Below are 26275 nucleotides of genomic sequence, written 5' to 3' on the forward strand. Positions count from 1 at the left end.
ATCTCCTGAAACATTCTTACACCATGATTATTGCCGGTAGTCCGTCGTCATTAAAAGAGGCCAGTTGACCCCTCCATGACCTCCCTGGCGCGTTCGGAGATATAAGGAGGCTATACTTGCTCGCTCTTTGCTCTTGACCCCGCTTCCCCCAGTTCCGTTTTTCCCGAATCCCATCCCATTCCCTAGGGTTTCTTGTTTCTGCGCGGCTGCTTTTCTTCTTCCTTCTCGCTCACCTTGACAGCTGCCTCCTTTCTGCCTGAGGATTGACATACTTACGGGTCCCCGTGGCCGCATCCTCTCGGTCCCCAACAGGAGCGGAGTCTTACAGTATGGCGGTCATCAACCAGAACAACAACAAACAGGTGCCTCCTGCGCCTCCGACTCATCATCCACCTATGCGCCCGAATGAGGGTGTCCGTGTGGCGCAAGCGGGCTCACCACGTCCCATGAACCCGGAGTACTTGGTTCATCAGATGAATCGACTCAATGTTCAACCGGAGAAACCCCCGGCTGTCAACAATCCAAAGCCCAAGGAGACCACCACAGTCGTTGAGGAGATTGATGCTCGTGCACCCTTCTACTACCTGGGGTACACCTTCTTCAAGGCCGATGCCGTACCCGGACACAAGTCCACCTGGAACCATGTGGAGCGGACCAAGATGAACCTCAGCCAGTCTGATCTGATGAAGCTGGTGCACAAGCGAACCAAGAAGATCCCTATCGCGGAGCAATATCAGTCCCTGTCCAAGGTCAAACGTGCGCATGTGGACCAGCTGATCAGCGAACTTAGGAAGAGTGACCCCCATTTTGAATGGACCTGCGTCTATGTCAAGGAGGACGAGAAGCCATTCAAGGGTAAGAACTCCCGGCGGGGTGATTATGAGACGCTCTCCGTGAACGTTGTCATCATGAGAAAGGCTACAGATCTGGTGTTTCCCAAGATACCTGTCGACGACCATGTGGATGTGGAGGCCCTTCCTAAACCACAGGACCGTGTGCCAACTCACGTGCACAATAATCCATCCGAATCGGGACCAAAGGGGATGTCTAGGAGCATGCAGCCTAGTGAGCCACTGGTTGGGCCTACTATCCATCAGGGGACAATGCCACCGGCCATGAATCATAACCAGCAGCCTCTGCCTACAAGGTTCCATCAGCCACCTCCTCAAATTCCTCAGGGATATGCGGGGCCACGACCACATATGCCCCAGGGGCCCTGGCCGTGGGTGCACGGGATGCCAGCTGGTATGCCCCCACACCGCGCTCAGCCAGGCATGCCTGTCTCTACGATGCCTGCATCTGTTATGCCCAGTTCTCAAGTGCCTGCTCCTGTCATGCCTGGTGCTGCCATGTCTGGCCAAGCCAATGTTCCGCACATGATGGCTCAGCCGAATGGCCTGCGAGGCGTCCACATGGCAGCTGGAATGTTCCACCAAAGGCAGGGATTCGACCCCCGCGCCCATTTCTCCGGCCAGCAAGAGACCCATCCTCCTGACAAAGGACCCGCCCCTGCCCATGCCCCTGCTCCAACCACTACCCCCGCTCCCCAAGAGACTAAGCCCGAGAACGTCAGGCCCTCGACGCCGGCGGCAGATCCCGAGCTAGAACTGGGACTAGAGTCGAGTAGTGTGGGGGACGATGAATCCGTGTTCGACTTTGACGACGACAGCTCCATCACCGATAGCTCTGATGAAGAGCCCGAACTGGAGGATAAACCCCAGCCGTGGCGCGGCAGTCTATATCGTCGACACTCCGCCCCCCGAGCGAAACATGCGTACCGCACCCATTATCGGAAGCAGCCCCAGAAGAACGGGTCAGACAGCAAGACGAGCCGGTCAGGGTATCCCAATGGCTGCATTGACGTGGTGCCTGCAGACAGTAAACATGTCGACCCACGCAGCGAGGGTGCCGTTAGTGGTGGTGGTGGTGGTAGTGGCAGTGGTGCCAGTCAAGAAGTGAGCCGGCCAGCGCGGGACCGGCCCAAGATCATCCATGCGCCAGTGAGTGCAGACGAGTTGGATTTGGAGCAACTTTTGGCCGAGAGGGCAGAGCGGTTCCGAGGGGGGCGGGCCCGGAACGATATTCGGGCGCGAATACTAGATGACCGCGAGGCCCGATTGGAGCATCGCGAGCGGATGGTGGAATACCGGGCCCGCGTGCTGGAGGAACGGGAACGCTTGGATGATGCATGTTACCTCGGACGACGCATGTCCCTGCGCGAACCGGGCACCTTCTATGGCCCTCGACGATATTACCTCCCGGAGGGGCTTCAATGATGGTGCAGGGTCCTTGGGGGGGATTAGTTACATAGGACTAGTCGAATTGGGGGAGGAAAGAGGGGGGGGGAGCAATGGAAGGGGAATCGCTTCATTGTTTGTCCCTGGGAAAGTCAGTTTACCAGTGGATTTTCGGGTATTTGCATTTTGGGATCGGGTGAAGGAGGGATCCAAGTGGGTATCTCATAACGTCATGGGGGGGAAAGACAAAAGTTCCATCGGAAGCTGCAGTTCAACCGCGCACACACACAGACGCACCCTGAAGATTATCATTTCTCATCCTTGTGCAATAGCAATGTTATATTATAGGTGGATTATCACGCGCCGAGTTATCCATTCCCGAAGCAGACACCGAGTAGTTGTTGTAGAGCTTAGTAGTAAAGAGATGAGACACAGAGAGAGAGGAAGCAAGAGGAAAGAAAGAGAGAAGAAGAGAAGGAGTTGCCAGCTCAGCGAGTGACTTATCGATAAGCCCCGCCCGTGTAGCAGTTTAACTACTAGTAGTAGTAACTAGCAGTGCTGGCAGCTGCTCTGCCCCTCTCTCGGTTCCCCCCCATCGTCATTCATCCTTCCGGTTCTTCTTCTTCCCTCTTTCCTCCTTCTTCTCTCTCTCTCTTCCCTTCTTTTTCTTCTTCTTTCTCTGTACTTTACTCGTTGACTCACTTCCTTCCACAATTTCCCTCTTCAGACACTCTCCCCGTCTTTTTCAATCACACCAACACATCTTCAAAATGCCTCGTCAATTTTTCGTGGGTGGTAACTTCAAGATGTATGGGAACCCCTCCATCCGCTGCCCCGCCAGCTCTTCACCAAATATCGCTTCACCCTCAACGAGCCCGCTGGCTAACGAATGACTTCTGCGTTACTCTCACACAGGAACGGTACTGCGGAAAGCATTGCCTCCATCATCAAGAACCTCAATGCCGCCGAGCTGGACAAGTCCGCCGAGGTGGTTGTCTCTCCCCCCACCCTCTACCTGCTCCCCGCCCGCCAGGCCGCCGGTGACAAGATCGGCGTCGCTGCTCAGAACGTCTTCGACAAGCCCAACGGTGCTTTCACCGGTGAGATCAGTGTCGAGCAGCTCCGTGATGCCAAGATCGACTGGACCATCATTGGTCACAGCGAGCGCCGTGTTATTCTGAAGGAGAGCGATGAGGTAGGTCTACCCCGCCAAATATTATTTAGTTGAGTCGGGCTAATATTAACCCCCATCTAGTTCATTGCCCGCAAGGTCAAGGCCGCCATTGACGGTGGCCTCAGCGTTATCTTCTGCATTGGCGAGACTCTTGAGGTATGTGGGCCTGTTACTTTCTCTGATTTTGCTTTTTTTTAACCTCGCGACTACCCCTCTTCGAGCTCGCGGTGACCCGGTGAGATGAACCGAGACTAATGCAACCCCCCAGGAGCGTGAGGCCAACAAGACCATCGACGTTGTCACCAAGCAGCTCAACGCTGTTGCCAAGGAGCTCACCAAGGAGCAGTGGGCTAAGGTTGTTGTCGCCTACGAGCCCGTCTGGTAAGTTCTCTATCAATTCGTCTGGCCTGCTGGTCGCACGCTAACCCCGATTCAGGGCTATCGGTACCGGCAAGGTCGCCACGACCGCCCAGGCCCAGGAGGTCCACGCCGCTATCCGCAAGTGGCTCGTTGATGCCATCTCCCCCGAGGCTGCCGACAACACCCGCATCATCTACGGTGGTTCCGTCAGCGAGAAGAACTGCCGTGACCTGGCCAAGGAGGCCGATGTCGACGGTTTCCTGGTTGGTGGTGCCAGCTTGAAGCCTGCCTGTATGTATAACCTTCCATTTGGTTGAAGCAGCTTACTGACCAATTTGTTGTAGTCGTCGACATCATCAACGCTCGTCTGTAAACAATGGAATGATTGATGGACATGTGATATGATATCCGAATCCCAATAGGCGGGGAAGTCAGCCTGGAAACTCTGCAGACACCATGAACAATTGCAGAGCATGAAAATCTATAAAGAATATAAAAAATCGAATTTATACCAAATAAATCCAAATTGAATACCACCATTAACCTTACCTTCCCCATGCACCCTCTGTAATTATAACTCTAGACTACTCTATCAATTACCTAGTAAGTTGCAGTATAATCATAGCACATATCATAGTATCTACATCCATCCCCACACCCCCCACGCCCAATATAACCCGTCATATAGATCAATAATATACACAAGGATCACGACGAATACGACACCGAAACCCCCACCCCCCTCCAATACGACTTCCTCAAACTCCCAGACTCCCCACCACCCCCATCAGAAGCATACGACGAGGAAAACGAACTCGGTCCCAACCCCACCCCAGCACTAACCAACAACTCCTTGACCCGTCCCTCCCACAACAACCGCACATTCCACGACTGATCCACCCGGATCTTCAACACGGATTCGTTCTGCTCTTCCTCTTGTTTCCCCTTTCCCAATCCACGGCCCACTAAGTCCTTAAGATCGTCAGGAGGTGTAGCTGTAGACGGATGCGGATGAGGAAACAAGCTCTCGCGAATCTTCCGTCTCGCCCACTCCACCCCATCACCATCATCATCACGATAGCGGGGTTTACTCTTCCGCCAGAGTTCGCACCCGGCTACCATCTCGCTTTCCCAACTGTAGACATTGAATCCGAAGCGGGAGCTGAATGCCAAATTCGGCGATGCGCGGAGCGAGTAAGTCGTTGAAAGTGAACCCGTTAACGGGGTCAGAGTGAGAGTTAGAGTATAGGGGAATGTCGAAATCGGAGTGTTGGCATTAGCACTACTGGTGCTAGTTGAAGGGGCTGACGAAGAAGAAGGAACATCCGTAGCAGCAGGTAACGTGCTAAACCTCAGGCCCGTGGACATGCCAATCAGCGACGAAACAGGCGAATAGTAAGCCTCCGCGCCCGCAGACAGCAACGACAGCCGCGGCGAAGACCCTGAAGGGACAGGGTCCCTAGGATCGGGCCCGAAGTTCCATAGCCCCCGCCAGCCGAAGAGGGCATTATCCGTACTGAAGAGGTACTCATTGTTGTATTTCCCCGTGTTATGGGAGAGTTGTGCGAGGAGGGAGGCCTGCGGGGCGGATTTGGAGAGCGGCGGGCCTCGCGTTGAGCAGACTGCTAGGGACAACTGCATGGTTGGGGAGAGACGACGCAGGAAGAGGGCATTGAGGGTTGTCGGGGGTGGGAGGTGGAGGGTTGCGTGGAAGAGGGTGGCTTTTTTGCCGATGGAGTTGTATGCGGAGGGGGAGGCATCGTTGAGGAGGTTGTTGTTGTTGTCGTCGTTGATGAGGATGGTTTCGGCGATGGGGGCAATGGGCGCTTGTACTTGGCGGTAACCTGGGGAGAGCTTGCGGAGGGGGATTAGGGCACTTCGGCTGGGGAAGCTGTCTAGAGGGACGGTGCTAAAGAGGTAGGAGACGGAGCCGTCGATGAGGCCGACGGTGCCGAGGGTGTAACTTGTTGCGAAGTGCGGAGTGGAGAGGGAGGAGAGATGGACGCGGAGGCGCTCGGGGGTGGAGAAGTCGAGGAGGGCTGGGGACTTGTTGTTAGTGGTGTTTTGGATGGAAGTTGAGAGGGAGAAGGGCTGGTATGCATACACTGCGCAGTGGCCGTCAGCGACGAGTACGAGTTGTCGCGGTTCCAATTCGTCGCCTCGGCGAAGGCGAGTTGGATGTAATCCATGAAATCGAGCATTGTCGGGGATGGTGCGGAAGCAATGGGGATGAATCAAGCAGCCTCAGTAGTGAGACCCATCCAGCATGGTACAGCCCACCATTGACGGCCTGGGCCTGCAGTAGAGTATCCCGATGGGGAGAGAGAGTGAGTAGATGAAGCGGATTGAAGATGAAGCCCGCAATCAGCTCATTTCCCGAAGCAGACTAGGGCAGATGGGGGCACGGATAAGCCGCGCGACAACAATAATCCGGGCGTTATCGACAGCCGCAAAGAAAAAAAATCATTGGATCTCGAATCCACAATTTCCCGCGCCGGCTCTTTGCAATTATCACCATTTCAACCTACTCGTTTTCTTCGGTGCTTTCTTCATTTCTCCCAATATTCCTAGTGTCTAGTACTTTTCCACATCTCAATCAATAACCATGCCTCGTTCCAAGCGTGCCCGCGTCGTGCACGAGTCCAAGACCGTTAAGAAGTCCCACAAGGAACAGACCCGTCGCCTGTACGCCAACATCCGGGAATGCATTGAGAAATACGACCACCTGTTCGTCTTCGGTGTTGACAACATGCGCAATACCTATCTGAAGGATGTCCGTACCGAGTTCGCCGATAGCCGGTTAGTTCTTCCCCTGCAAATACCCCCCGCCTGCCCCTCTCCCCTCCAACCACAACAACAATCACCATGCAATGTAAACTAAACTAACCACCTGAACACAGTCTCTTCTTCGGCAAAACCAAAGTCATGGCCGTCGCTCTGGGCCACAACCCCGAGAATGAAGCCGCGCCCAACCTCCACAAACTCAGCCCCTACCTCACCGGCGCCGTCGGCCTTCTTTTCACCTCCCGCGACCCTCAATCCGTGACCGACTACTTCGACAACTTCCGGCCGCTTGACTTCGCCCGCTCCGGAACCGTCAGTACTCGGGCCTTCTCGATCCCCAACGGTCAGGTGTATTCGCGGGCTGGAGAGATCCCCGCTTCTGAGGACGAGCCGCTCAGCCACACTATTGAGCCGGAGTTGCGGAAACTTGGTGTCCCGACTCGGTTGGTCAAGGGCAAGGTTATGTTGGAGTTGACGGAGGGGCAGGAGGGATTCCCCATTTGCAGGGAGGGAGAGGTGCTCGATTCGAGGCAGACGACGCTGTTGAAGATGTTTGGAGTTGTTATGGCTGAATTCCATGTTGCCTTGAAGGCTCATTGGACGAGGGAGTCTGGTGAGGTGGAGATTCTGGAGAAGGATGAGGCTGGTATGGAGGTTGAGTAAGTTCGTTTAGGTCGGTTGATGATGCTTTGAGAAAAAGTTTCGATTCGGTATTTTTCTTTAGAGTCGGGGTTCCTGCTGGTGGTGCTGGTGGTGTTGCCTTGGTCTTGGGTCGTGGTAGGTTTTTCCTTCTCAATCTTTGAAGGAAAAAAAAACTATCTATCTATATGTGGACTTAAAAAGTCCAGCCTGTCTGACACCACCACCTCCTCCCCACACCCCTTTGATGATGAGATCCCCTGGGCATCTTTGGAGTTGGGTTTAGGCGTTTTCTTTCCAATGATTGATTGTCGAATTTTCGACTCGTGTGTGTGTTTCGTGTCTGATTCGGTATATACTACTATTCTGCTTCAGTTGATGAGCGTATGACGGACATACCGATATGAATAAACCAATCCGAACAGTTCAGTTACAATAGAATAACATCTCTCTCAAGTTCCTAGGATTACCATTACTACTACTATACTACTTGCTTAGTACCCACCGCTTAACGATGGCAACTAATGCCGCGGATGAAATATTTACATGATGAGATAACTAGGGCATATGTCACACACCCTGGATAGGAGTAGTATATCATTTTACCTTCATTTACTTACTGCATTGCATGTTGGCAATCAATCGGTCAAGAACTGACTGATAAGTTTTCTCTTTTTGACAAAAAAACAACCCTACCTGATCTTCTTACCTGAAACGAAACCCAGATCCCAAACCATAAAAAGCTCCGCCTGTGAAGACACAAAGTGTTGACTATCTAAAGTACATACTTACCCCCTGAAGAGAAGTAGCGGCCGCACACGGGCCCAAGGGAAATAAAACGACATGAGTAAAAGAAAAAGAGAAGAGGACACGAGTAGTAACAAAGACAAGAGAGTAAAAGAGCATGAGCGTGACAGGCAGGGAAAGAGGTGTGTCCGTTAAACAGCGCGTATCTGTGTCTGCTGCAACGGCGGGAAATCGACCTTCGAGGGGGGGAATTTGCGCCTGCCTGCTCCAAATGGAAGATGGATATCTCGTAACGTAACCAGGATTACGAAGGAAAGATGATGCATACGGAGCACTTCAACTGTTGTGAGTTATACGATGGTTGAAGTCCGATATAGCACGGAGCTTGAGCCTTGTTTGACCTTGCCTTACCCATTGCTGCAACGAGGTATAACAAGAGAAGGACCAAGTTAATGATACCCACCAGCAAACCCGTCACTGAACACTGGAATGGGGATATCCTTCGCGGACAGACGTTCAGTATCTTCTTTTGGCACGGGGATCATCATACGAATCATCTTCATGGTATCGCTTCCGCCCGTAGTCGTCGCCCCGGCCTCCGTACCTGTCACCACGATCGCGGTCGCGTTCACGGTCCCGGTCACGGTAGCGATAGCTATCCCTGTCACGGTCCCGGTGACGGTCACCGTCGCGGTCCCGATCCCGGTCTCGACGATCGCGGTCGCCAAACCCGTCCCGGGGCCTGATGGGTTCTCTGTTGCTGCCAGTAGCGCCGCGGGGTTCACGCTCGAATCTGCCACCACCAGGGGGACCACCACCGAATCCACCGCTGCGTCCGCCTCCCGGACCTGAAGGGGCGTTGGGGGGAGCCTGTCCACCTCCACCGAATCCGTTGCGACCACCTTGGTATCCGACACCTCCACGGGGCCCACCAAATCCACGGTCACCGCGGAATCCTCCCTTGAAACCACCTCTGCCGCCGAACCCACCACGGAATCCACCACCATAGCCACCGGGACCAGAGGGGGCGTTGAAAGAGCCAGGGCCGATAGGTCGAGAAGGCAAGGCCTTGGTGTAACCACGACCTCCGAGACCACCACCAAAGCGACGAGGCTTCCATCCCTTGACTGTACGACCGCGCTCGACGTCTACCAAGACACGGCGGTCCTTGATACGGATACCATCCGTTTCCTTGTAGGCAGCTGAAATCGTGACAAAAAGAAAACTAGGTTAGCATCAAGAAAGTACGGGGATTCGGTACCAGTCTGAATCCAGAGTGACAGGCGACTAGATCTGTAGCAATACCTTTCATATCCTTTTCGCGCTCATAGACAATAAAAGCATATCCTCTGTGTGGTTTCTTCGAGCCCTTTGGCGTTACGGTGTCTTTCACGATGCGAATCTGGGAGCAACGTTAATCATGTGTGTAACCCATCAAGCCCACTCGGCTTGTGACTGTACCCGTTCAATAGGACCGAAACGGCCAAACTCCCGTTCCAGGTCCGATTCCTTAACATCGTAGCTCAGTCGAGCGACAAACAGCGTCTTGAACGGATCGCCTCGTGCTTGTTGGTCGTTGGATGGTTCATCTGCAACAAATCATCAGTATTAGCACAGAAAAAGCCCAGAACAGATGCGATGATCATACAACTCTCGAGGCCTTCCGTCAATTGCTTGTTAATGTTCTCTTTCTTCTCCACCTTCTGGCGCAATTTGCGCTGGATCCAGCTTTCCGTAGGCGTGTATGGGATCTCTTCCTCGTACTTCTTCACCTCGGGCAGAAACTGCGCAATACCACCAATGCTACTCTTCTTGCAGTCTTCTGGGGCACGGTTGATGGGGGTGACATAACGCAGAGGCGGGCGAGGTTGGAAGAGCGCCAGAAGCGGAGGGGGGAGCTTGTCCGTCATGTTGTGCCCTCAGCCAGTGCTCTGAATAAACGTGAAAAAAATTAATTCAAAGCCTTCAGAGGCATCGAGGATGAAAGGACGAGATGGGGGAAGAGGAGATATGGCGGTCTTTTGTCACTTGGTCCTATTAGCAGCGTTGGGGGGAGTTTCGCGTTCCTCCCGTCAGGTGCTTGTCTGCTTCTGGAACCGCTAGTCGCGGTAGCCGAGCTTGCCGCTGCACCCAATGACGGCTCTGTATTGGAGGCGGCCCTGAAAAGTCCCCGAAGAGTGTCCCTCGAGATTGTTGGAAAGCTGTTGACGCCTTCGCTGTGAACATACAAATCCCAGATAGCCGCAATGCCTCTTCAAGGGATCCGGACGGTTACGGCCGCTAGAGTATGTGTTCTTTGGGATCTTATCCGTCTGTGTCTCCTAGACTAACTTCATCATCCAGAACGGTGTCGGTGCCTTTATCCTACAATGCAAGCGGTTGGATTTCCACTACTGTGACTGGGCTGGTAGCTCCCGGGGCATGGTGTATGTTCTTCTTTCTCTGTTGGGTTGTTATCTTTGATCCGAAAGTACTAATATTTGTTTTATGATAGTGCCTACCTCAAGCACCACCTTCCTGCCTTCGCGAAAGCAAACCCTCAGATCGAAATCCGAGTATCGCCGCGGCCACACAAGCACCCCGTAATCAAGGGACACTACATCAATGGACGGGAGAAGGCGGTTTGCGTGCGGAATCTCGAGCCTGAGCAAATAGGCAAGAAGGCCGATCTGTTGAAGCAGGCCAGCGGAGAGAAGTTGAAGCGCACCAAGAAGCCCGTCACGAGTATCAACGAGAGTGTCAGGGGCATCTGGTCTCCGTACCACGGTGGCTACAAGTCGGTGTAAAGATGGGGGATTGTGCGATCATACGGTGGTGTTCTTTTTCTGGGTCAAATATCATTTCCTATTCGATGTATTATGGGTTACTTCATCTGTTTTGTGTACCTGCCTTTTGCGAACCCGACTCTGTCTTTGTTTGAACGATATGTATCATATGTACAGAATGTCTTTATTTGATATCCCATGAAATGGGCTCCCGCTCCCCGTATGCAGCAAAGTAATTATCAGGAAAGTAGAGTGTCATTATCCACATGGATGGCCCCGACCGGACCACCACCTATACCCAAAACGCTCTCTATGCCATAGAGGTAAACACAAACATAATCCCGCCCAACCGAAACAAATGCAATGAGGGTATCAAAATGTTGCTCGTAAATGCCAAGGTTAAAGTTCAGAAAGGAAGCCCCGCCCATGCGCCACCATCATCACATGCTATTACTATGCAAACGCCAGAGATGGTATGCAGCATCATTATAGATATATTTGGAACATTGACTTGGGCGAGCTAACGGGCTTCCCGCAACCGAATACCTGGCATTTAGAGAAAGGCTTGGCTTTTGAAGCGTTCTTTTTCGCCTTCGACAACGATCGGTTCGAGGCACAGTCGCCACAATATACCTATGGTCAAGGTTAGAAGATGATAACGAACGTCGTTAACCCGGGAATCACGTACATGTCCACATTGCTTGACCACCCATATCTGCTGTTTGGTTTCGTCACCAGTACCCAGTTCCATATCACAATTCGGGCATACAACCACATCGTCCTCTGCAACATTTCGGGTGAACCCCTCCGGTGGCGGACTTGGAGGTTTGTAGGCGTTTGCGGGCGTCCTTTGCCGTGTCAGGCCCGTTAGTTGATAGTCTAATCCTAACGGGCCATCCACATCCAAGTTGATCGTTAGATCTATGGCGCCCGCCGGGCCATCTCCGATCCAGAATGACTCCACATCACTTATTGGAGGATGTCTCCGAAATCCTCGAAACGATAGATCCGGTCTGCTATGGTCTCCAACCCGTCCAGGTGGTCTCGGGGATCGAAACTGTAGCATCTGCTGCCACAAGCTGGGCATATAGAAACCTTCATTGCTGCGCGGCGGAGGCGGAGGTGGTGGTTGTGGCGGCGGCGGCAACTGTGGCCGCCTCACGGTGGCTCCGATGAATTCGACTTCGGGGCTGCTGGGGGGTTGTTGCTGGTCATTATCGTCCACCTCTTCCTCTAGATCAACCACTTCCGTGAGGATGTCCCTGGGAAATCGGGGAGGACGCGGCCGAGAAGCTTCGTTCGTTGTACGGGACTCTTGCAGTGACGAATCCTGATAGGGTGTATCGGGCTCATCGGTCAGGTCTATCACATCTTCAGACGGCTGGGTTGTGGCCGGTCGGCGGAGGTCGAGGCCGTCCCCGGGGTAGCGCCGAAGCGGTGGCAACGAAGGCCCCGGTGTTGCGGAAAGGGATGATGAAGATGGTTCTCCGGATGGACGTCCTGAAGAAACTTCGGATATCTCGCGGTGAGTTCTCTGGAAGGTGGAGTCGGGCGTCAGTTGAACCTCCAATCCCTTGATCTAGCATGGGGATACCCCGCCTCCATGAGGAGATTCGAGGGACGACGGGGAGATTTGATACGAACCTTTCGGGGGCGAGAGCCCACAAACAAGACACCTGAATCGTCACTCATCCCGGAAACCAATCCGCAGGGGAAGACGACGGTGTTGGAGGGGAAGAGAAGGTGGGAGAGGGAAAAAGGGCGAGGGGAGGGCGGTTTGATGGCAAGAAGAAGGTGAGGTAGTAGTGAGTTATTAACAGCCGGTGTTAGGCCTCACTTGCGGTTGGTGGAACGCCATGCTTAGTCGTGTTAACGAAGTGGTCTGGGTCCGAGTGCCCTGCGGTCAGGAGTGGCATGTCTCCGGTTCACTTGCTTTTTGCCTCACTGAACACCGTGAGAGTTTGTCCAGCATGCCACTCTTCAGTGAATGGACGGACCCTCTGGGAGTACTACTGAGTACTAGTAAGAGTTCTGGCACTTGCAGTTCCAGGGTAGTAATCCGTGGAAATTCAGAGCCAGGCGGAGTGGTTCAGTTTGCGGAGGGGAGACAAATATATTTTAGTCTTATAATTTAGTAGTATGAGGGTTCCCGCCGACTTGCCCAGCACCCCCGATCACTGCGTGAATGACTTGTCACCATCAATCACCAATAATCACAGCAGTAGGTAGTAGGTCTGCTGACAACTCAGATTCTGGTTGTTTCTATGCTCATGATAATCCCATTATAATCCGGGTTCGTTATTGTTGCCAGGTGGCTTCTCCTTCCTTTATTCTTTGGGTTTGGTCTGAGAGAAAAAAAAATAAAGACGCCGGTGACGAAAAAGAAACAACAACACATAAGGAGAAAAAAGAAAAGTAGCACCGACAGCTAGAAATACAAAACAACAAATGGAATTTTCACTCCGTATCCATAAGTAGGTATCATAATTACTGTGCCGTCAGCTCCGTCACGCCTCCCTCGCTGTTCAACGCCACGATAGTCTGGGCGGCAGAGCCCCAAGCCGCCGCAACCGCGGGCACCGCGCTCCGCAAGGGCTCGGACCACGACTTGGAGGCCTTGGTGTATTGATGCACCGTCAAGCCACTAGGTCCGGCGGTCAGAAGGAACTGTCCAGTGTAATCCCAGTTAATCGAGTCAACCTGACTCCCCGTCTCCAAAACCTTGCTCTCCTGTGCGCTACGGAGATCCCAGATGGATACAGTGGTCGAGTTCTGGGTAACCGCGGCCAGGAAAACACCATTCTCGGAGAAGAAAAGGGATTTCACAGGGCTAGACATGGCGAAAGTGGCAGCGGACGCGCCAGTCTTGATATCGAAGATCTTGATTTGCCCGTCCACGCCACCAGCAGCAACCAGGTGGCCGTCAGGGTGAATCTTGACCGAGAGAAGAGCTGAAAAAGAATGCAATGTCAGTCATGTCCGGACATACAATTTGTCATCGGGCTACTCACATGCGTCACTGAAAATCTGAGTGATGACCGAGTTCGTCGTAAGGTCATACAGAACGTAGCTCTTATCGGCGCCAACCGACGCAACAATGTCACCAGTAGCATGCACGGCAAGCGCGGTTGCGGCTCCAGCATGGGAGTTGAAGTTGGCGACCTCGTTGCCGTTCTCGAAGACCTTCACAGAGCCCGTAGACGATGCCACAATAGCCTTCTCGCCTGCCCAAACGGCATCGGTAACTGGTCCGTTTGCCTGCAGGTCCTGGACAACCTGCTTCTGGGGAATGGAATAGATGCCAACGGCACCGTCCGCGCCGCCGATGAGTGCCAGCTCTCCCGACGAGTTAACGGCGAATGCCTTGCTGCCGGGGTAAAGAGGGTTGGAGCTCTCCGTAGGCTTGTATGTGGAGATGGCTTCAGCCGTAGCCCAGCCTTCCGGAACCGGGCGCTTACGACGTGTCTTGGACAGCCTGTAGGTTGTTAGATATACCAAACGCAGTAGAATCCTATACATAGCAACTTACGATGCCTGTGTGCTCTCAACACGAGCCAGAACGGCCTCGGGCAGACCGGTCGAATCAACCTGCATAGCCTCACCACCGGAGGCAGCGGCACTCCTGGCACCGACAGTGACCTTGGATAGGGCATCACGGGCCTCGTCTCTCTCCTTTGTCAACCGAGCAATCACGCGAACGGCGGCATCGTGCTGGTAGAGCGCGGAGCTCAATTCCTGGCGGGTCTGTGCCAAGGTCTGTCGCAATGTGTAGGTTTCGAGAGCCAGGGCATCCCATTCTTCTTGGAAGACACTGAGCAAGGAAGGAATGGATGTGAGGGTGGGAGGTCTGGGGCGGACGACGCGCTGGGATTTGACATCAATGAGGTCGTCTGTGGAGAGCTCTTCTCCATTCACGGGATCCTTTCCATTCTCCGCGATGTAGGCTTCAATCAGTCGCTTTTCAAAGACGCTGCCTAGTCGAGCATTAGCTGCATTACGTCGCATCGATGCTTTCGAGGTTGAGACATACCGCTCTTGGGCGAGACGACGGGCACTTGCGGTGCCTCTCCCGAAACTGTTGCACATCAAACATCAGTAATTGGACCTGCAAGAGCAATTCATTGCACGACTTACTTGCGCAGAGCATGGTATTTGATGTATGTTGGTTGATGGAGGACGAGGTTGGTTCGACGCGAAGCTTGCGGCTCCTCTGGACTTTTCGACCTCGCCCGATGCGGATTAGCGCACCGCAGCCCACTGATTCCTTGGCGGGCCAGCCAACTTCTTTGGTCGGAGTATACCAAGTCGCCTTTTATTTCTATTCCATGCTCATATCTACTTGGTGTTTGTGTCTGTAGCTTGCGAGCGAGGCATCTATATTGTGTTATTACGCTACAGTTGACCCGGAATATCTTTATACAAAGTATTGTGCATGGTGTCCTACACAAGGAGCGTCACGTCATACAGCCCACATTCGCTCGCTATTAAGCTGCCGTAACATCAGTCCTGCTATTTTCTTGACTATTATAGAATAGAGATAGGCTGACAGTGACTCTGTGGCTGACCAAGCCATGTCATTTAAATCAAAGGACCTCGCATATGGTACGTTGTCTGTCTCCACTCCCTGTCGGCATTGACCTAACCATCTTTCAGAGGCGAAGCAGCCTGCCTTCTTACAGAGACTCAAGAACCAATACGGAGATACCTCTGGTCGCCTCGAAAGACCCATTGCGCGGCCACGGAAACCGAGGGACGACAATGACGACGATGGCCCTACCTACGTTGATGAAGAGAGCAACGAGATCATCTCCAAGGAGGAATATGAAGCCTTAGTCCGTGGCGAGGATAACAAAAATACCGAGAACTCCAATAAAGATACACAAGAGCCTGCGACGGGCGAAGAAGGTAAAGCGAATACCCAGGCCGAGGCACCTGTCTCCAAACAGAACGTGGCCGAAATAGGAGGGCCACGGAAAAGGAAACAGGCCAAAGTAGTGGGAGAAGACACTCCCAGTGAAGAGACCGAGAAGGTACAAAAGAAAGAACCAGGCACTCGGAAACCAAAGCAAAAGAAGAAGATCAAGCTATCCTTCGATGAAGATGACTCATAATGACAGGATTTGAGTCACTATATACTACAATAATGATACCCTATCATGGTTGAAGAAGAGATTTTGTATCGCTTGTTCAGCTTTCTTTTTTTCCTCCAATTTTTGGTAGATACATACTTAGTTAGGATGATACCATAGAATGATGACGATAATTGAACAGAGAGAGTATAGCACTCGGGTCCGCTGTAGTCATAGTAAAATCGCAGCAATTAATAATCAAGGGCTTGAACCTTTAAAGGCCATGTAAAAGAATCTTCCCATATAGTATATTAACCACATCTCCTACTGTCTAGGTCTGGCGTGAATTCCACGCTTTAAATCCGAGGGATAAGGCAAGTTCTTCAAGCTCGACATTTCCCGCGACGAGTTTTTCTACCAGATTCCGCAGTTTGCGGCACGGAAACCCAACGAAAGAGCAACTTTCCGGCCTGGATTTTACCTTGGACTCTGGGAGCTGTTTGGCAGCACCAGCAATATTCCAAAATGCCTGTTGTTAACGTGGATGATCTCGTCCGTCTGCAACGGAGGCCCGATGACATCCGCAATGCAAGTTACCCCTCCATCCCACTTCCATCATCATCTTTGCTCCGTCCGCCATCACTAACAGCCATCCCAGATCTGCATTCTCGCCCACGTCGTATGTACTTTCTGCTTGTCCAAGTCTAGCAGACTACATCCGTCTATGAATTTCTCTCTACTCACACCTATTTAGGATCACGGTAAAACATCCTTGACAGATAGTTTGATTGCCACCAATGGCATCATCTCACCAAAGCTGGCGGGCAAGATCCGCTATCTGGATTCCCGTCCAGATGAGCAGCTACGAGGCATCACCATGGAGTCTTCTGCCATTTCGCTCTTCTTTTCTATGATGCGCCGTCCTGCTCCAGACGCTGCGCCCGTGGCGAAAGAGTACCTGATCAACCTGATCGACTCGCCCGGCCATATCGATTTCAGCAGTGAAGTGTCGACCGCATCCCGTCTTTGTGACGGTGCCGTGGTGCTTGTGGATGCCGTAGAGGGCGTCTGCAGTCAGACCGTCACGGTGCTGCGTCAAACCTGGGTGGAGCAATTGAAGCCCATCCTTGTCATTAATAAGATCGATCGACTGATCACGGAGCTGAAGATGAGTCCCAGCGAAGCTTACTCCCATATGAGCAAGCTGCTGGAGCAGGTCAATGCCGTCATTGGTAGTTTCTACCAGGGTGAACGGATGGAAGAGGATCTTCAATGGCGAGAGCGCATGGAGGAGCGTGCTAATGAATCTGCTGCTCGCTCCAAGAAGCAGGAGCAGGATGACGAGCCTACGGCCGAGTATGAGGAAAAAGACGATGAAGATCTCTACTTTGCGCCAGAGAAGAACAACGTCATCTTCTGTAGTGCTGTCGATGGCTGGGCTTTTACAATCCGTCAATTTGCCGCGATTTACGAAAGAAAGCTCGGAATCAAGCGCACTGTCCTCGAAAAGGTGCTCTGGGGAGATTACTATCTCGATCCCAAAACGAAGCGAGTCCTGGGTTCGAAGCACTTGAAGGGTCGTGCATTGAAGCCTATGTTCGTTCAGCTTGTCTTGGACAGTATCTGGGCGGCATACGAGGCGACAACAGGCACAGGCACAGGAAAGGGGTATGTAAACCGGTATATACGTGATGTACATCTGCTAATTTGAACAGTGACCCGGCTTTGTTGGAAAAGATCACCAAGTCTCTGAACATCAACATTCCCCAATACATCCTGCGCTCACGCGATCCTCGCAATATCATGACCACGCTGTTCTCGATGTGGCTGCCTTTGTCTACTGCCGTGCTGGTGTCCGTCATCGAGTACCTTCCCAGCCCGCCAGCTGCTCAAGCAGCTCGGTTGCCAGCGATGATTGAAGAATCTCCTGGCTCCCAGTTCGTGGATCCCAAAGTGAAGGATGCTATGGTCAACTTCAAGACCCAAAAAGATGAGCCTGTCATTGCCTACGTCAGTAAAATGATGTCCATCCCGGAGAGCGAGCTGGGATCGAGCAAGAAGCGAGCTGGTGGCACCATGTCTGCCGACGAAGCCCGGGAGATTGCTCGCAAGAAGCGAGAGGAGATTGCCAAAATGCAGGCAGAAGCCAACGGCGACCAGACAGATGAGTATACTCGCATAACATCTGCCTTCGAACGGACGACCATATCAGATGATCAACCAGCCGAGAGCGAGGAGAAGGATGACCCGGAACATCTCATTGGATTTGCCCGTCTATACTCCGGAACCCTCTCAGTGGGAGACTCGGTGTACGTCCTGGCACCCAAGTTCTCGCCGGAGAACCCGCATGCCAGCCCGGTACCCCAGAAGGTTACCGTCACCGATCTCTACCTCCTCATGGGCCGCAGCTTCGAACCTCTTCAGTCGGTACCGGCAGGTGTCGTCTTCGGCATTGGCGGTCTCGCAGGCCACGTTCTCAAGACGGGCACTCTGTCCTCGCAGCTCGAGGGCAGCATCAACTTGGCTGGTGTCTCTCTCAACACGCCACCCATCGTGCGAGTCGCCCTAGAGCCCGTGAACCCAGCAGACCTCAGCAAGATGGTAACTGGTCTACGTCTCCTCGAGCAAAGCGACCCTTGTGCGCAATACGAGGTTCTCCCCAGCGGCGAGCACGTCATCCTAACCGCCGGTGAACTGCATCTCGAGCGTTGTATCAAGGATCTTCGCGAACGCTTCGCCAAGTGTGAAATCTCAACCGGTCAGACCATCGTACCCTACCGGGAAACCATCATCAGCGCCCCCGAAATGGCAGCTCCCAAGAACCCCGAGCTCGGACGAGGCGGCGTCCAGACCACCTCCTCATCCAAGCAACTGACCATACGCCTCCGCGTGGTGCCACTTCCTGAAGCCGTCACGGACTTCATCTCCAAGCACGTGGGAACCATCAAGCGTCTGCAAACCGAGAAGCGCACAGCAGCAGAGACCCAATCCGGCGAGGGAGAACAACCCACCAACGGAACCACCACGGCCGAAAGCTCCCAGCAAATGGAAGCCAGCGACGCCACCGGCGAGGCCCGCGAAGCAACCTCCCTCTCCCTGAAGGACTTCAAGCAAGAACTGGCCAAGCTGTTCGAAGACGAAGCAACCGACGACAAGGGACGCTGGAAGGACGTAGTCGAGCGGATCACAGCCTTTGGCCCACGACGCGTTGGACCCAACATCCTGATCGACGCAACAGAGGTCAACACCTGCGAGAAATTGTATGCCCCCTCCTCCTCCCCACCCCCAAAATATCACCAGAACCCTCACCCATCTAACACACACAAACCTATGTATAGCCTCCTCGAACCCCACCAACAACAACCCCAAATCAACACCGACACCAGCACCCGCGAAGCCCTGATGGTCCGCGACCTCAGCGACAAGATCGCGCACGCCTTCCAACTCGCAACCGGCCAAGGTCCTCTCTGCCAAGAGCCCATGCAAGGCATCGCCGTCTTCCTCGAATCCGTGTCCATCAACACCACCACCACCGACGAAGACCTCGACCTAGGCCGTCTTACCGGCGAAGCCATCCGTCTCGTCCGCGACAGCATCACCCAGGGCTTCCTCGACTGGAGTCCTCGAATCATGCTAGCCATGTACAGTTGCGAGATTCAAGCCTCGAGTGCGTAACCTACCCCTTCACCCTTACCCTCATCAAATACTAAAAAATAGAACAGCCGAAGTCCTCGGCCGCGTCTACGGCGTCATAACCCGTCGCCGGGGCCGTATTCTCTCCGAAGTAATGAAAGAAGGCACACCCTTCTTCACCATCCTATCCCTACTGCCCGTGGCAGAATCATTCGGCTTCGCGGAAGAAATCCGTAAGCGGACGTCCGGGGCAGCGCAGCCTCAGTTGATCTTTGCGGGCTTCGAGGCGCTCGATGAAGATCCATTCTGGGTTCCGGCGACGGAGGAGGAATTGGAGGATTTGGGTGAGTTGGCGGATAGGGAGAATGTCGCGAAGAGGTATATGGATAATGTGCGACGGAGGAAGGGGTTGGTTGTGCAGGGGAGAAAGTTGATTGATGCGGAGAAGCAGAAGACGTTGAAGAAGTAGTAAGTAGTAGTAGTTCTTTTTCTTTCATCGAATTTTTTTTGAGGGGGTATATAGATGTTGTTAGTGAGAGAAAGAAAAAGTTGAATTGAATTATATTATATTAACTACAATAGAGGTATATGTGTGCCCTTGTATATAATACTTCCCAATCCACATGGAAAATCAGAATAAGGAAGCTCTAAACAAGGGTCGCAAAGTGAGTATAAGACCTTGCGCGGTAACCATCCATCTACCTCACATGACAAACACAGCTTAGCATTGGGAAAGCCAAAGCCATGTATACTAAGGAGGAAAAAAACAATAAAACAAAGACGTTCCTAAGGGTAGTAGCGAAGCAAACTGGAAAGCAGAAAGTGTGAACGCGGTTTCATTTGTATCCCTCACAAGGATCAAGAATATGTTGGGATGCCCGCGATGCGGGTTGGCAGTCATGTCATGTCATACGACTAGCCGATGATGTGAGTACATCACCTGTTGAGATTATGTACAGTCATGTCGAGTGTAAGTAATATGCTTGCTCGGCGGCAGTTCATATGCACTCGCGCGCTTCCGCGACTGTTCTTCAGAGCAAAGCAAAGCAAGCTGTAAGCAAGCAGGAGCCGGCCTAATCATAAGCGAGCGCGAGCGCACCGACCTCAGGTACTGCTGCTGCAAGGGCCTGACTCCTTCGGGATCAGTCACTCAGCCAATCCGGCTACCCCTCTAGGCGCATACCGTGGCAGATAGTAGACTGTGGTTGTTAATGATGAGCGCCATAGTCTAGCCTAGCCAGCCATCATCAAGGCTCGGCCAGACCAAACGCATCATACATAATTGCTGGTATCATCAATTCCTCTCACCCCAGAAAAAAAGGTGATAGACCTCTCAAAACGGCCTAGCAACCTTTCTCAACTCCGCAACCCCAGTAACAGGATCTCTCATTTCCTTCCAGCTAACAGGGAACATCATATTACCCGACTCACTGCGGGCCATAACGACACCCAGATCATTGCGTGCGGTGGTAAGATAGTAGAAGCTCTGGTCACCGAGGGAGATGACCGTTCCACGAACAATATCCCCAACACGGAACATCTCATCCATGACGACGCGGTCTTTCTCAACAGCGCGCACGTCCTCCTTGCGGATCAGCGCCTGGAAGCGAAGTTCATCCGAGTTGCTGTGGTTCTCTGGATTAGCCGCGGACGAGAGAATAGCTTCGATGTTGTCATTGTCCGATGCAGTCTGTGCGGGGTTGAGAGGTTGGGAACTAGCAGATTCGTCGAGCACGACTAGAATAGACACGGTGGCTTGTCGCTTCTGAACGCGGGTGACGCGCGCCAACACGACCGAGTCGACGGCGGGGAGGGTGTTGTATCTCAGCTTGGGCTTTCCAGTGGTGGCTGGTTTGGCGGACGCCTTGGTGCTGGGTGCAGGTGCAGCTGCCTTCTTGGGGCCTGTGCGGGAGACACTCAGGATGAGCTTTGCTTTGGAGCTGGGTTGCGCTTGATCAACGACCACGGGGCCTGCGATGGAGGCATAGATGGTTGCGTTCTGCACGTGTGTACCAGGACCGGCGGCATATGAGGCAATTGAGCCCAGGCGCTGGCCTGGGATAGCCAAAGTGGGTAGTGCAGTGGCCATTCCAGCGCTGCGTCTTACAGACTGGATATTAGAGGGAAATAAAGGAGGAAGAGAAGGGAGAGGCTCGGAGATAGTCGAGCTTAAGTTGTTGACGCGAGATGCTGGCAAAGCTTTTCTTTTTCGGCGGGACCCGGTCTCGGCCGGAACAACACTCTTTCCGGACAGCTAGCACGGGCCAATCAAGAGGCCTTTGTATACATCTTGTGTTACTGAGACAGGTCATGTAGACAAAGTATCTACAACGATAGCTATTATGATCATGGTATCAATGTATTGCAAGTATAGACTCGAAATCCTCTAACGGTGAATACAGTATTATGCGCAGACACAATTAAAAGTCGGCACAGCGTCATTTCTCCCTCGGAGAGGTGACTATAGACAACAAACGGACAACGATCTCAAGCACACCGAATGCTCGCTGACACGAATCAAAAGAGACACCGAAGCACATGCCCGCTTAACACCTTGGACAGCTAGACATCAATGGGTCAACACATTGGAACACAAGGCGACTCAACTTATAGATAAGAACGGCAGTGGGAACACAGATATAGAAGAAAAGAAGTCGGTCGAAGATAAATAGGGAAGTGAAAGAGGTTGGTCCAAAGCCATACACAGGTCGTTAGATGAGGTGAGGATCAAGGTCAAGGGAGGAATTGTTTAGGCTTCTACAAGCTTGTGACCATTCCCGAGGAATTCGAGGCATCGCCGAGCCAGCGCAATGACCTCGCCTTCCCCGTCTTCAGCATCCTCCTCGTCCGATTCGATATTCTTGTCGGAGATGGACTTGACCATCTGAACGATATCGTCAGACTTGGCGATATATCCGATGAGTCTTTGGTCCTCTGATTCCAGAAGTTGAAGCAGAGTCCAGATGGCGATATGCTGGAATGTCGGGTCGCCACTGGCGAGGAAGCGGTTGAGGTAGCCGTGAATACCTCCATTCGGGTCTGCCCAATCACGCACAAAAATGGAGTAGTCACCCACTGCATTCACAAGTGTTAGTATATGGAGGGCAAGTTAACACGTTTGCACACGGTGGGGGGCATACCTTTAGAGGAGAGATTTCCCAGCGCCGCAGCGCTGTTCCCTTGCACTTCGATGCTTTCCGATTCCGTCAAAGGAATCAGGACGTCAAACACCCCCAGATTAAGGAGATGCGGTTTTAACTCGTCGCTCAGAGCCAGAACCGCGATCGCAGCAGTCATTTCCGACTGAACGCTGAGGGGCACACGGAGGACGAGGTCCTTGCACTTCTGAACAGCGCCGGCCTGCAGGACCAGCTCCTTGTTTCGATCCGAGCTTGCGGCAAGGTTCCGGAGAGTCGAGATGGCGTGACACTGAATCTCTTCATTGTCGGTCGATCCCAGCAGGTCCACCAGGGGCTTGAGGAAGCCCGCATCGATGATAGGCGATTCGTTCAGGGGATGGATGGAGATGTTGCGGATACACGCGACGGCGGATAGGATGAGAGGAAGGTAGGATGACTGCAGCAGTCGCAAGAGGGGTGGAAGACCCTTGGCTCGAACAATTTCGAGCTGGTATTTCTCGTCCGAGGCAAGGTTGCGCAGTGCCAACGCCGCTTGACATTGGACCTTTGGTGTTGACGAATCCATCAGGTGCACCAGTGATTGAACCAGCCTGGACTCGGTTTGAGCCAGGCGCTTGCGATTCGACGAGTCGACAGCGATGTTACTGAGGGCGGTAGTGCAGTAGTATTGTACATCCACATCGGGTGAGGAGAGCAATTGAACAAGAACGGGGATAGCGCCAGCGTTGACAAGTTGTTGTCGGTTATCATCTACGGATCGCAATGTTAGCAGAGCCACTCCGTCTGGGGATCCTTCGCAACCTACCCGAGTGTGTCATATTCAGCAACGCCCCCGTGGCATTTCGTTGTACACGCATGTCCTTCGACTTGGCTAGACGGATCAGCGGGCCCAAGGCACCGGATCGAGCGATCTTAGCCTTATTATCCTCATGGGTAGCCAAGTTTGTAATGCAACCGACCGCATTGCATTGCACTTCCACATTTGGTGACATCATCTGCCGTATTAGAGGAGCCAGTCCTCCCAGAGCGACGATCAGCACCTTATTGTCCGCTGCGACCGGTCAGTGATCCTGCTGGCGCGAGGAATGGATGAAAGCGAAACCCACCATTTACAGCCAGGTTGCCTAGTGCTGCACTAGCAGCACGTTGAACTTCAATGTCCGAACTCTGCAACAAGAAGAGGATGGGCTCCAACGTGTCTCGATCGACCTCGCGCACATCTGCAAATACCCCGGATGTTAGCCACCATCGGAACAACAAGGTCTCTGTGCGTATCAGCCGTACCTCTTTCCGTGATTTCAGCGAATGTCAGACTGGCACTTCGTTGGAGATCGACATTGTCGGAATAGACGAGGGTGCTCAAGGCCCGAAGGGGTTCACCGGCGAAGAAGTCGGTCTCGGTCCTCTACCAAGGAATACTTGGTAAGTAAAAAGCGAACGCCGGGTGGAGTAGAATCAGCACTGAAGGGTGCGACAGCAATGAACATACGTTTTCAAGGTAACCCAGAAGATCGGAAACCGCTTCGCGCTCGTTGTCTGCCAAAGTGGTTTCATAAATGCCATCCCTTGAGCGGCCTCCGATCGGGCCGAGACAAGCTGAGATATGGCACCATCGGTCAACTGTCGAGAAGCAGGACAGACAGGCGTTCGTGATTCCGCTCATGCCTTCAGAATGGGGAGCCCGCAGGACCAACAGACGGCCCCGCCAGCGTTTGAACAGGAAAGCAAAGAGTAGGCGGAAGATACGCCGAATGGATTGGGAGAGGAGAGGATCAGGTCGGGCTCCTTAATGTGCCAGCAAGCTAGTCGCCTTCCCTTATTCCATCCAACAAAGACTTGCAGCGGAGGCGGAATAGACGTGGGAACGGGAGGCGGTCGGGGGAAGAGCAGGCAGAGTTCGAGGGAAGGACCGAATGGCGATTGAGGGAAACGCAAGAAGGGGACGGGAAGAGAGGCTCTGGCAGAGGGAGCTACGGGAACACAAGGCCCGGCGCGTGATGGTTTCCTGAGAGGGGAGAGGGAAGGAGGAGGGATGGATGGATAGATAGTACGAGGAGTGGTTTGCTGTAGCCGTAGTGTAGTAGTCGACTGTCGTAAGTAGGAGGAAGGGGAGATGAGACGGAATGAGGTTGGTTGGTTAGGTTAGTTAGGTTAGGTCAGGTTGGGTAAGTAGCTTCCGTTTGCTTCAAGGGACCCTTAAGCACGTTGCTTTCCTCTTTGGAAAACATACAATGGAAAAGAGTCAATGGAGGGGAGAGCAATATGACAAGGGGAGGGGGAGATGGCGGAGAATGGAAGACCCAGGGGGATAGAGGTTCATCACCAGAGTGGATTCTGGGATGGGTGGATGGAGAGAGAGAGTGAGAGAGTGAGTGAGCAGAGATGAAAGAAGCAAGCCAGTCTGGTTGTGAGTTAGTTTCACGCAGTGGTAATGGTTAGTTACTGTTACTGTAGTTTAGTGGTAAAGTAAGAACCCGCGCCAGCACCACTTTGGAGTCGGGCAAATGATAACGCGCAGAAAAAAAGCAGGCAGGGGAAGCTCCCAAATTCACCAACCACCTTATTCTGTTCATCATTTTAATTTTAATTTTAGGTGATGATATTACTCAATCTTGAACTATACTATTGCTCCAACTAGATTCATAACTCTGTCGTCTAAACTACTAACTACTACTACGTATCTATCTATATCGTATAGATCTGTCACCGCCGTTATCAACCAGAAGGTCCCATTCCCCCGACCGGGGACATCATCCCCCGGTTGTTTATCTTTTGCTCGTCATTGCTTTGCTTTTCGCTTGCTCGTTTTCTGTCGGGCGGCCCCACTGGGCAACAGCTCTGGATGGAACCACTCGTCACTAGTCCCTTTAGTATCCATGCCCGTCATTTAGTTCATGAGAGAGAGTGCGTGAGAGAGAGAGAGAGCTCTGTTGCTCGGCCTCACCTTCTTTTGCTCTCCCTCCCTCCACCTCCACCCAATTCCCAGCCACATTCCCGCCATATCGTCTAGGATTCTGAAACTAGTCCCATGAGTGTTCCCACCTTTGATGCAGACATTGAAGCATGTCATCAACTGATCTCAACAAATTAAACTAATTAGCAACCGTTCTATACCAATTTCATTTTTCGCATGCTCATCAACAACATCATGATGGGGTCAAGAAATAAATACCTCTGGTTCCACTTCGGAAGCTAACCATCGCCCCAGAGCACAGTTCCTACACCGTAGATTCAGCTGTGACGAATTTGAACATAGGTACATGATTTCTAAAGCAAGACCCAGGTAGTAGCAGCTAACTATTAGTAGTAGTATAGCCCGGTCTACACATTTTAAGCTTTAGCAGCAACAAAGGGAAAAGAATGTTAAAGAAAGCTACCTACCCGTCTGCATGAATGAACAACTACTACTTACCAGCTTGCAGGGCCAGGATCATTTATCGCTGTAGTTCCTAGAATCCGTTGCTATGTAGTTTGTACAGTCGCAAGTAGTATTAACTCAGAAAAGCATCCTGAGTGGACAGTGAGGCGACTATGCTGATCACCGGACAGCATTCGGGGAAGATGATCAACATCCATGCTTGGACCAACAACTCTCTACTAACTATTTTGGATCAATCACCTGTCAACCATCCATCATCCTCCTCCTCCACCATCACCACCACCACCACCATCATCATCATCATAGCATCCCCAAAACTAGTGGCATGCCAATGGATCAGTCCTTCAA

General features: G+C 52.6%; 12 protein-coding genes across 12 annotated transcripts; 6 read left to right on the plus strand and 6 right to left on the minus strand.

Moving 5' to 3' along the window:
- Positions 1-395: 395 nt before the first annotated feature.
- On the plus strand, positions 396-2276 carry BO85DRAFT_375262 (uncharacterized protein; the record flags this gene model as incomplete). The annotated part of the gene is made up of 1 exon (XM_025656161.1): positions 396-2276. One exon carries the CDS (start codon positions 396-398, stop codon positions 2274-2276), a length of 1881 nt encoding a protein of 626 aa, XP_025514082.1.
- Positions 2277-2689: 413 nt separating this feature from the next.
- Positions 2690-4321, plus strand: BO85DRAFT_450818 (triose-phosphate isomerase TPI1). Its single transcript, XM_025660464.1, has 6 exons — positions 2690-3045; positions 3153-3432; positions 3493-3567; positions 3680-3792; positions 3848-4062; positions 4116-4321. Exons 1-6 carry the CDS (start codon positions 3008-3010, stop codon positions 4142-4144), a joined length of 750 nt encoding a protein of 249 aa, XP_025514083.1. The 5' UTR covers positions 2690-3007; the 3' UTR covers positions 4145-4321.
- A 158-nt stretch (positions 4322-4479) lies between these two features.
- On the minus strand, positions 4480-6104 carry BO85DRAFT_400445 (mitochondrial distribution and morphology protein 10; the record flags this gene model as incomplete). Its single annotated transcript, XM_025657123.1, has 2 exons — positions 5876-6104; positions 4480-5810 (listed from the first exon to the last, which is right to left on the minus strand). The coding sequence occupies exons 1-2, from the start codon at positions 5970-5972 to the stop codon at positions 4480-4482; spliced, it is 1428 nt and encodes a 475-aa protein (XP_025514084.1). The 5' UTR covers positions 5973-6104.
- A 160-nt stretch (positions 6105-6264) lies between these two features.
- Positions 6265-7659, plus strand: BO85DRAFT_521444 (ribosome assembly factor MRT4). Its single transcript, XM_025665202.1, has 2 exons — positions 6265-6570; positions 6672-7659. Exons 1-2 carry the CDS (start codon positions 6377-6379, stop codon positions 7216-7218), a joined length of 741 nt encoding a protein of 246 aa, XP_025514085.1. The 5' UTR covers positions 6265-6376; the 3' UTR covers positions 7219-7659.
- A 798-nt stretch (positions 7660-8457) lies between these two features.
- Positions 8458-9851, minus strand: BO85DRAFT_375042 (U1 small nuclear ribonucleoprotein 70 kDa; the record flags this gene model as incomplete). Its single annotated transcript, XM_025656150.1, has 4 exons — positions 8458-9143; positions 9223-9343; positions 9403-9530; positions 9590-9851. 4 exons carry the CDS (start codon positions 9849-9851, stop codon positions 8458-8460), a joined length of 1197 nt encoding a protein of 398 aa, XP_025514086.1.
- Positions 9852-10123: 272 nt separating this feature from the next.
- Positions 10124-11052, plus strand: BO85DRAFT_479101 (mitochondrial 54S ribosomal protein mL43). The gene is made up of 3 exons (XM_025662931.1): positions 10124-10226; positions 10285-10367; positions 10436-11052. The coding sequence occupies exons 1-3, from the start codon at positions 10188-10190 to the stop codon at positions 10725-10727; spliced, it is 414 nt and encodes a 137-aa protein (XP_025514087.1). The 5' UTR covers positions 10124-10187; the 3' UTR covers positions 10728-11052.
- BO85DRAFT_60636 (putative RING finger domain protein) lies at positions 10860-12618 on the minus strand. The gene is made up of 3 exons (XM_025665516.1): positions 12351-12618; positions 11395-12240; positions 10860-11339 (listed from the first exon to the last, which is right to left on the minus strand). Exons 1-3 carry the CDS (start codon positions 12396-12398, stop codon positions 11193-11195), a joined length of 1041 nt encoding a protein of 346 aa, XP_025514088.1. The 5' UTR covers positions 12399-12618; the 3' UTR covers positions 10860-11192.
- A 575-nt stretch (positions 12619-13193) lies between these two features.
- Positions 13194-14892, minus strand: BO85DRAFT_521448 (WD repeat PRP19 family protein; the record flags this gene model as incomplete). Its single annotated transcript, XM_025665203.1, has 5 exons — positions 14841-14892; positions 14737-14781; positions 14236-14680; positions 13718-14181; positions 13194-13657 (listed from the first exon to the last, which is right to left on the minus strand). The coding sequence occupies exons 1-5, from the start codon at positions 14851-14853 to the stop codon at positions 13194-13196; spliced, it is 1431 nt and encodes a 476-aa protein (XP_025514089.1). The 5' UTR covers positions 14854-14892.
- A 124-nt stretch (positions 14893-15016) lies between these two features.
- Positions 15017-15993, plus strand: BO85DRAFT_479104 (DUF4604 domain-containing protein). The gene is made up of 2 exons (XM_025662932.1): positions 15017-15308; positions 15360-15993. Exons 1-2 carry the CDS (start codon positions 15278-15280, stop codon positions 15815-15817), a joined length of 489 nt encoding a protein of 162 aa, XP_025514090.1. The 5' UTR covers positions 15017-15277; the 3' UTR covers positions 15818-15993.
- A 193-nt stretch (positions 15994-16186) lies between these two features.
- On the plus strand, positions 16187-20001 carry BO85DRAFT_400460 (GTPase RIA1). The gene is made up of 6 exons (XM_025657124.1): positions 16187-16363; positions 16434-16454; positions 16530-17443; positions 17491-19035; positions 19114-19442; positions 19498-20001. Exons 1-6 carry the CDS (start codon positions 16301-16303, stop codon positions 19875-19877), a joined length of 3252 nt encoding a protein of 1083 aa, XP_025514091.1. The 5' UTR covers positions 16187-16300; the 3' UTR covers positions 19878-20001.
- Positions 20002-20741: 740 nt separating this feature from the next.
- On the minus strand, positions 20742-21497 carry BO85DRAFT_375022 (exosome non-catalytic core subunit CSL4; the record flags this gene model as incomplete). The annotated part of the gene is made up of 1 exon (XM_025656149.1): positions 20742-21497. One exon carries the CDS (start codon positions 21495-21497, stop codon positions 20742-20744), a length of 756 nt encoding a protein of 251 aa, XP_025514092.1.
- Positions 21498-21746: 249 nt separating this feature from the next.
- vac8 (protein anchor VAC8) lies at positions 21747-24597 on the minus strand. Its single transcript, XM_025665517.1, has 6 exons — positions 24038-24597; positions 23833-23953; positions 23655-23768; positions 23354-23599; positions 22549-23298; positions 21747-22483 (listed from the first exon to the last, which is right to left on the minus strand). The coding sequence occupies exons 1-6, from the start codon at positions 24209-24211 to the stop codon at positions 22158-22160; spliced, it is 1731 nt and encodes a 576-aa protein (XP_025514093.1). The 5' UTR covers positions 24212-24597; the 3' UTR covers positions 21747-22157.
- Between the last annotated feature and the right edge of the window lie 1678 nt (positions 24598-26275).

The sequence above is a fragment of the Aspergillus piperis genome, assembly GCF_003184755.1.
Source record: "Aspergillus piperis CBS 112811 unplaced genomic scaffold BO85scaffold_13, whole genome shotgun sequence".
In the NCBI taxonomy this organism is placed as follows: domain Eukaryota; kingdom Fungi; phylum Ascomycota; class Eurotiomycetes; order Eurotiales; family Aspergillaceae; genus Aspergillus; species Aspergillus piperis.